The sequence below is a fragment of the Caenorhabditis briggsae genome (assembly GCF_000004555.2).
Source record: "Caenorhabditis briggsae AF16 supercontig from assembly CB4, cb25.NA_135, whole genome shotgun sequence".
Taxonomy (NCBI): Eukaryota; Metazoa; Nematoda; class Chromadorea; order Rhabditida; family Rhabditidae; genus Caenorhabditis; species Caenorhabditis briggsae.
Window position 1 is genome coordinate 35,887 of NW_025543318.1, and position 8,821 is coordinate 44,707.

Sequence of the window (8,821 nt, forward strand, 5' to 3'; positions counted from 1 at the left end):
ATCTCATCCCCTTTGTCATAAACCCCCCCCCCCCCTTGTCATAAAGAGCCGAAACCTCTATGTATATTTTGGGCGCATAGAAAAACTGGAAGAGATATCAAAAAACGGGCAACAGTTCCACATTTTCACCAGTTTTCTTGACCACGTACCATCCGAAATACCAATATGCAAGCTGTCAATATATATACGTCACCTTGGAAAATGAAAAATCCTGTGCTTTTTACAAAGCAAAGTTGAACTTTTTTCGTTGGAAACTGTTTAAAATATAGTCTCAAAACAGCCCATTACATAAAAATTGATTGATCTATTCAAGTTTTAGGAAAAATTATTTTCAGACATTTTCACCATTTTTTTGGGGTTTTGTAATAAATCTAGAATAACTTCGCTCCTGGATAAGATTTCGAGCTGAAAATGATAGGAATTACTTCGGCAGTAGTCTGAACTTTTGCAGTAGTCTGTTGTTATGCTATTCTGAGCCGTTGTTTGTAATTGAAGCTGAACTGAAATTTGATTTTTTTTTTGAAAAATTGTGATTCTGATTTTCGTAAAAACCCTTGATTTTACGATTGAAACTTAATTTTTAGTACAAAATAACAATTTTGATAGCAATTTTACACACCTAGAACATCTTTCAAACATTTTAGACAGCTTTGAAAATTTTTTAATTGGGTATATTTTTTCAGTTCAAAGCTCGAGCTCAATTTCCAGTTCCCAGAGCTCAAAAAAGTCTTGAACGCTGGCACAATGATCATGATCATTCCTTTAATATTTTTTACACGGATTACACGGAATAGAAAGAGGCATCGTTACGTCGTTAGAAGAGATGCACGGATTCCGGATTCCGAGAAAAATATTTGTGTCCGAATTCCGGATTCCGAGAGATTCCGAGAGGATTTGTCCGGATTCCGGGAGATATGTTTTATTCCGGATTTTGAGCTTATGTGTTAATTTGAAAGAATCTCTGACTTTTTTGAACTTCCTAACAATGCAAAATTAAAGAACGAAAAATTTGTTTCATTCCGTATTTCGGATTCAGTGAAATCTTCATTTGCCTTATCGAATATAAGAGTTCTGAATCAGTTTATAAAAATTTGAATCAATACAAAATTGCCCCCCCTATTCTCATCGCCCCCCCCCCCCTTGTCATAAGGAGCCGAGGTTTCGTATAGATATTGACCGCACTGTATGTACTCCCGTTATGCCCACATGGTTTTTTTCCTGGAGGCATACTCATCACACAAAATGACAAATGACTTCTGCGTCCCTCTTCCTTGTGCGTTCTCTCTATCCAGGTGGGGTTCGAAAATCAATAAGACACTTAGCAATACAAAAACCGTCTTCAATCATTCATTCGTCATTCCATTCTCTTATTGTTTCTCGCTTTCTTTTTTTCGTCATTTTTTTTCTGATCGACATATCATATTGAATTTTCAGAAACAATAATGTCTACCGCATGTCTCGATTTGCAGTTTGTGATTAGATACATTTCTGATAGAATCGGCAATTATGACAAGCCAGAATGTCTGCTCCAGTGGTGCAAAGAAGTACTGCGCGAGAAACGGACCCACAAGATGTTCTATTCGGGTCTTATGAGTATCAAGTAAGAGTTGTCATCTTCATATCAATAAAAGTTATTCTTCATATTAACTTTATAGTTCATACTAACTTCATAGTAGCAATTCCAATAAGAAAAGTTATTATCAATTTTCAGGGTATCGCAAAAACTCAACAGAGTCGAGACGTTGGAAGGCTTTTCGCTAATGGAGAAACTACAGCTGGTCTTTATCTTCAGCCGACCAGTCAGTGACGAATTTGTGCAAATGTGAGTTGGTTGTGAGACTAGAAAATCAATAAAAACATTTTGCAGGCTGAAAGAAGCCAAATTTCAAATCGAACAAGACGGAGATAATAAGATCAGCCGCTTTTCAACAGAGGATGGAAGTGTTGTTCGATCATCCGATCACCACCCATCTGTAAAGTATTTCAAAGGAGTCCTCTGTCTCAACACTCCATTGCAGAACCCAGCTTCAGAAGTCCCACAAATCAAGGAGAAACCGAAATCAATCAGAGCAAAACTAGAAGAAACGGATGCGGAAATCAAACGAGAACCAATTGAGTATGATTGAGTAATTGAGTAATTGAATATAATAAAGTTTTTTTCAGCAAAAAGATGGCACAAGAGAAAGAGCAGAAAGATGTGGAAAATGATATCCCAAGCCCAGCGGTTCGAAAGATCAAGGAGGAACCAATTGAGAATGTACCAATTGAACCAAAACAGGAAGAAAAGTGTGCGAAAGCCAAAGAAGAGCCAATTGGAAATATAACAATGAAGCAGGAGCCAAAGCAGGAAGTAGATGAGTTTATGGCCATTGGTCAAGATTTTCGACAAACCGCATTCAACGGACGTATCAATTATGATGAGCTAGATGAGCAGGAGTTTGTCCATCCAGGATTCCCACAAAATTCAAAACCGGACACGGCTAGACCACAGAAAAGGCGCCAAAGTTCAACAAAAGTCAGCGCAAAGCTCGTGAAAACAGAACACGTAGAAGAAGATGCTACATCCTCGGATACTATCGCAACGTCATTCAATCAGAAGCTTGTGAAAGTTGAAAAAGCCGAGAAGACCCCTACTTCGTCAGCGAAAACTTCCGTTCAGTTAAGCAATCGAAAATGTCACATATCAACTATTCCGAAAAAATCGGTCGCAGCCTCATCGGATTCTATTGATATGTCAGGCAATCAGAAGCTTGTAAACGCTGAAGTATCAGTGGAAACGTCATCAAATTCTTCATCAACTCTTGATGCTTCGTCTTTGGTGGAAACAAAGAACGCTTCTCCACAGCCACCGCCTCCAGAAGTCAAGTCAACGGCCATGGCTCCAGATGAGCCAAAAATTAGTGTCATGTCTATTGGAACTCACATTGAAACAATCGCAGAGTACTATGAACTCGAGAGTCTTAAAGAGAAAGCTTCGCGAGGTATTGAAAAAATTAAATGTTCCGGAGAAGACAAGGTTTATAGATTCACAGTGATGGCGTAATTTTATAATTATTTTTTTCAGACTCTCCCCTTTAAAAAATTCTGTTCCATGATCGTCGGTTTGTTGATTTGTATTGAAGAAAACCTAATCCGTCAAACCGAAACGTCAATTCCTCTAAAATCAATTCTCAAGCACCTTCAGCTCTACCTGATTCGCCCACTTGGATCAGAAGAAACTTTGGAATTGATTTCACAAAAACTCCTAGAATTCAAAAATAGTGCTGACGGGGTAGGGTAGTTTTTTGGAAAGATTTGAGAATCTAATTGCTGAAATTTCAGGTCCCACCAAATCTACTCTCCGAATGTCTAACCAATTTATTGATTTCCACGGGATTCTATGATCAGCTGAATTAATCTGTTTTTCGTCATCAAGTTTCGTTGAAATTTTTTCTTTTGGATTTTTATGCCCTTTTCTTTCAAAACTGTTTTTTCTTGGTTCATTTTTCTTACTCCCAGCTTTTTCAAAATCTTTGACTTTTGTTTTTTTTGTTCACATTTTTCCAACCTTTTTTATTTTCGAATGTTTCAATGTTCCGTTTCATTATTGTTATCTGCAAGCAACTTTCTATGAACTATTTTATCTAAAACTGTTTTGCTCTATGCTTTATTTTTATTCAATATTAAATTAGATGCTCTGTTACTGTAGTTGTTCAAACAAGCCATTTCTTCTGGACACATGTAGAGATCGACGGAGTTGACTGTCATTTTCAGACAAACTGAAACGAATCAAGAAATACATTGTTTTTCTCAGAATTCAACCTCCTTCATCCTTGGCACAAGTTTAGCCTTCCAGATTCCAGTTTCCAGATTCCAGATTCCAGATTCCAGATTCCAGATTCCAGATTCCAGATTCCAGATTCCAGATTCCAGTTTCCAGATTCCAGATTCCAGATTCCAGTTTCCAGATTCCAGATTCCAGTTTCCAGATTCCAGATTCCAGATTCCAGATTCCAGATTCCAGATTCCAGATTCCAGATTCCAGATTCCAGATTCCAGATTCCAGATTCCAGATTCCAGATTCCAGATTCCAGACTCCAGATTCCAGATTCCAGATTCCAGATTCCAGATTCCAGATTCCAGACTCCAGATTCCAGATTCCAGATTCCAGACTCCAGATTCCAGATTCCAGATTCCAGATTCCAGATTCCAGATTCCAGATTCCAGATTCCAGATTCCAGATTCGTTTATTAGCTACTTGCCAATTTCCGAAATGACACCGTTTTTATCCCGGTTTTGTTCTAAAAACGTGAAAAAACAGGTGTCCTTCAGAAATCGTCGAATAGCTGAAAAACTAGGAATTTTCGAAAAATTCTGTGAATGCAAAGTTTTCAATCTAGGTTTGTTTTACACAATTCAAAGTTTTCAATGTGATCGGAAAATTGATAGCCGACCTCTTGACTCAAAAAAATTTTCGGAATTGTCGAAAATCCACTGAAAAGTACTATGAATAAACTGGTATAAACTGTATTATTAAAAACCGACATTATGCTTTATACAACCGTTATATTCGACTCAAAGTTTAGGCGCTTAGGCTCAACATGCAAATTATTCCATGCTGAACAAACAGTAATTCGAATTTATTTTTATTTCCTCTCATTGTCCAAAAAAATGGTTTGTGTGGGTAAAAAAAAAACGATTGAATTAATAAACAAATTTTCGAAATATGGAGCATGATTCGTACGGTAAAATACACACAGTACCGGTCAATAAGATATACAAAAAAACTCATTTCTTAGTTAATGTTTGGCCATTTTGACTATTTTCAAAAGTCTGGAGCTTGGCTGTCAAGTTTCCGGTCATTTTGAATATTTTAGAAGGTGTAAAACAAGCTTAGATTGAAATCTTGGCATTCACAGGAATTTTTTTTCCAATTTCCAGTTTTTCAGATATTTACCGATTTCCGAAGGAAACTCTTTTTTACCAGTTTTTGGCATCTTGGCCCAGTTTAATGGAAACCCTTGTTTTTTTTTTCAAAGCTCAAAATTAAAAATTAAACGATTTTGGAGCACTTTAACAACTTTCAAAAAAATAGATATAAAATTTTGTTATTTTGAAATTCTTCTATTTTCCCCACCAAAAATAAATATATACTTCGACCCACTAATTGATATTTGTTAGTTCCCAATAACAAAATCTTGACATTTATAGCACAATTTCCCTGATTTCATTTTCTTTTCTAGGACTGCAATTCTGAATCACAACTTTTTGGTTTCCTTTAGATCAAGAATTGAAAATTATTTTCAGTTCTTCCAACTCTCTATGAGCAACGCCACTTGTAATACCAATATCTTCACACCTCCAGAATTCCTCAGCACATTTGTCCATATTCTGACCATATTTTCAACGCCAGGACATATTCTTGGGGTATACTGTATTCTGTACAAGACTCCGGAATCTATGAAAACTGTAAAATTGAGCTTATTGAATTTGCATTTATGGACAATTCTATTGGATTATTCATTGAGTTTATTTGTGATTCCATTTATTTGGTGGCCAACGATGGGAGGGATTACATTGGGAATTTTGGGGAAGATTGGAATCAGTACGGCAATTCAGTTTTATTGGATGCTCACTTTGATGGCTTGTTAGTTTTTTGGTTTCTTAAAGCAACGCGGTTATACTCAGCTCCGCCACAAGGACATAACATCAAGAATCAGAAATTCAGAAATTCAGAAATTCAGAAATTCGGAATTTCAAAAACTCGGAAATTTGGGACCTCAGAATTTCAACGATTCCGAAATTCAGAAATTCTAAATCCCAAAATTTGAAAATTGCTCAAATTTCAGTTTTTATTTTTACAGTAACCTCAATTGCAATTCTCTGGATGTTTGAGTATCGCTTTAATGTTCTATTCATCAAACCCCAAAATCTCTGGTCCAAAATCAGAAAGCCATGGCTATCTCTCCATTATCTGTATGCCATTTTCTATATGATTCCACCATTTTTCGATCCAGGAAACCAATTGGAAATTCTACAAGAATCCCATCGTCGGAATCCTTGTATTCCATTAAAATTGGTGGAAAATTTTGAGTTTTTTATTCTAAGTCTCAATTGGACATATTCAATCACTGTTATTGGGATTATCGTGGCCGATGTTTGTCTTGGAATTTTATTTTTTACATTTCAAATTTATTGGAAAATTTTGAAGCAAGTCAAGAGGAAAAGTATGTCAAAACGTACCTTCAATCTTCAAAAATCTCTTCTTTTTGCACTTTTTATACAAGTTATGATTCCATTGAACCTATTTTTGATACCAATTCTCTATGCTGGCTACGCGGTTGTATTTAATTATTCAAATCAAGGAATCAATAATTTAGCAATGGCGACTGGATCAACTCATGGATTGTGCTCTACTGTAACCATGCTCTTGATACATTCTCCGTATCGGAAAGCAATTTTTGGAATTTTCGAGAAACCTAAAAAAGTTATGACCGGTCCATCTTCTAATGTTTCTGTTATCAAGTTTTGAGAATAAAGGGAATGAAAATTTGTAATTTTTAATAAATATTTATTAGTTTTTTTTCTGTGAAAATGGGTTTCAGATTCCAGATTCCAGATTCCAGATTCCAGATTCCAGATTCCAGATTCCAGATTCCAGATTCCAGATTCCAGATTCCAGATTCCAGATTCCAGATTCCAGATTCCAGATTCCAGATTCCAGATTCCAGATTCCAGATACCAGATTCCAGATATTAGATTCCACATATTAGATTCCAGATTCCAGATTCCAGATTCCAAATTCCAGATTCCAGATTCCAGATTCCAGATTCCAGATTCCAGATTCCAGATTCCAGATTCCAGATTCCAGATTCCAGATTCCAGATTCCAGATTCTGAATTTCTAATCTTCGGGTAAATATTGTGAACTTTGTTTTTTATGTCTTTTAAAATATTATATTGTTTTCTGCACGTTCGGTGCACTCAAAAATGAAAATTAATTTTAAATCAATTTCAAATTAAATTTGAAATAATCAAATCAAACTTTCTTGTTTGATCTACTCCCTTTTTTCTATATTTTCAGCTATCCTAATTGCCGTGTTTATAGTATAAACAAACTGAAAATGTCAGACAAAACAAGACATTTTGGGATAGAGAGGGAAAGATAAAATTTTAATTTCAGTTGTCAGGTGATATCATTATCGATCGCATTTTTCAATTTTTTATAGGGCAAAATTGAAAAAAAACTGTCTGAATTCTAACTTTATAATTATTCAATTTCTTTGAAATTTTTTCAGATTTCCAAGCCTCGGAATTTTTTATGTTATGATTTTTTAAATGTTTTTAATTATTCGTTTTTCATTTTATACATTTCCGAATTTCAGATTCCCCCCCCCCCCCCCNCCCATTCTATGAGCAATTCCACTTGTCATAACAACATCTTCACACCTCCACAATTCCTCAGCACATTTGTCCATATGCTGACCATATTTATCAACACCTGGACATATTCTTGGGGTATACTGTATTTTGTACAAGACTCCGGAATCTATGAAAACTGTAAAATTGAGCTTATTGAATTTGCATTTATGGACAATTCTATTGGATTATTCGTTGAGTTTATTTGTGATTCCATTTATTATGTGGCCGACAATGGGAGGGATTCCACTTGGAATTTTTCAATATTTTGGGATCAGTACAAGATTTCAATTTTATTGGATGCTCACTTCTATTGGGCGTGAGTCATTCGGACTACCGCGTAGTTTATACTCTTTTTTCTACAGTAACCTCCGTCTCTATCCTCTCCATGTTTGAATATCGTTTCAATGTTCTATTCATAAAACCCCACGACTTCTGGTTTAAAGCCAGAAAACCCTGGATCATTTTCCAATACCTTTATGCTATTTTATACATGATGCCTCCGTTTTTCGATCTAGGAAACCAATTGGAAATCCTCCAAAAGTCATACAACCGAAACCCATGTATTCCACTACAATTAATTAAATCCGGCCCATTTTTTATATTAAGCTTAAATTGGATATTTTCAGTTACTAGCATTACAATCTTCACACTTAATATCTGCCTGGGAATGTTATTTTTTACCGTTCAAATTTATTGGAAAATTTTGAACCAAGTGAAACTACGGAAAATGTCGAAACGGACATTTCAACTTCAACGAATGCTTCTTTTTGCATTGTTTCTTCAAGTTATAATACCTTTGAACCTCTTTGTGGTTCCCATTGCTTATTCTGGCTACGCAGTTGTGTTTAATTACTATAATCAAGGAATCAATAATTTGGCAATGGCAACTGGATCAACTCATGGATTGTGCTCTACAATAACCATGCTTCTTATACATTCTCCGTATCGGACAGCGATTTTTGGAGTTTTTGAGAAAACCAAAAAAGTTATGACCGGTCCATCTTCCCATGTTTCTGTTATCAAATTTTAAGAAAAAATAAAACTGAAAATTAGCAGTTTTTTAATCCGTAAGGTTTTTGGTTTGTAATAAAATTTAAAATTAGGATGCCCTTCTATTACAGGTTTCGCGGTATACAGTCTTTTTAAAGACTGTTTAGTACTCAAGTTTGATGAGAACCGTTCAATCTCTCTATTTATCCGATAGTTGCTGCCCACACAGTAGTCATAAAATTCAATCCCATTGCTCTCAAGTTTTCCTTTGACGCCATATACAATAATGATACAATTACGGGACTAAACGGCAAAATCGATTTCGTTGAAATTAAATTAATATACCGTAAAACCTCTAATAGACCGACACCCAGATCGTCCACTTTGAGCCTATATATCTCATTTTCTGTGAAAGATATCAAAAAGTGGCT

At 35.5% G+C, this 8,821-nt stretch overlaps 5 protein-coding genes across 5 annotated transcripts; 3 read left to right on the plus strand and 2 right to left on the minus strand.

The window, feature by feature from the left end:
- Positions 1–1,442: 1,442 nt before the first annotated feature.
- On the plus strand, positions 1,443–3,396 carry CBG24308 (the record flags this gene model as incomplete). The annotated part of the gene is made up of 6 exons (XM_002648154.2): positions 1,443–1,600; positions 1,712–1,822; positions 1,868–2,116; positions 2,164–3,016; positions 3,065–3,271; positions 3,322–3,396. 6 exons carry the CDS (start codon positions 1,443–1,445, stop codon positions 3,394–3,396), a joined length of 1,653 nt encoding a protein of 550 aa, XP_002648200.2.
- A 393-nt stretch (positions 3,397–3,789) lies between these two features.
- Positions 3,790–4,526, minus strand: CBG24309 (the record flags this gene model as incomplete). Its single annotated transcript, XM_002648155.1, has 2 exons — positions 3,790–4,233; positions 4,485–4,526. The coding sequence occupies 2 exons, from the start codon at positions 4,524–4,526 to the stop codon at positions 3,790–3,792; spliced, it is 486 nt and encodes a 161-aa protein (XP_002648201.1).
- Positions 4,527–5,301: 775 nt separating this feature from the next.
- Cbr-srh-186 lies at positions 5,302–6,511 on the plus strand (the record flags this gene model as incomplete). The annotated part of the gene is made up of 2 exons (XM_045240965.1): positions 5,302–5,626; positions 5,844–6,511. 2 exons carry the CDS (start codon positions 5,302–5,304, stop codon positions 6,509–6,511), a joined length of 993 nt encoding a protein of 330 aa, XP_045091301.1.
- A 223-nt stretch (positions 6,512–6,734) lies between these two features.
- On the minus strand, positions 6,735–7,467 carry CBG24311 (the record flags this gene model as incomplete). Its single annotated transcript, XM_002648157.1, has 2 exons — positions 6,735–6,961; positions 7,428–7,467. The coding sequence occupies 2 exons, from the start codon at positions 7,465–7,467 to the stop codon at positions 6,735–6,737; spliced, it is 267 nt and encodes an 88-aa protein (XP_002648203.1).
- Positions 7,468–7,529: 62 nt separating this feature from the next.
- CBG24312 lies at positions 7,530–8,430 on the plus strand (the record flags this gene model as incomplete). The annotated part of the gene is made up of 2 exons (XM_045240966.1): positions 7,530–7,716; positions 7,763–8,430. 2 exons carry the CDS (start codon positions 7,530–7,532, stop codon positions 8,428–8,430), a joined length of 855 nt encoding a protein of 284 aa, XP_045091302.1.
- Positions 8,431–8,821: the final 391 nt, after the last annotated feature.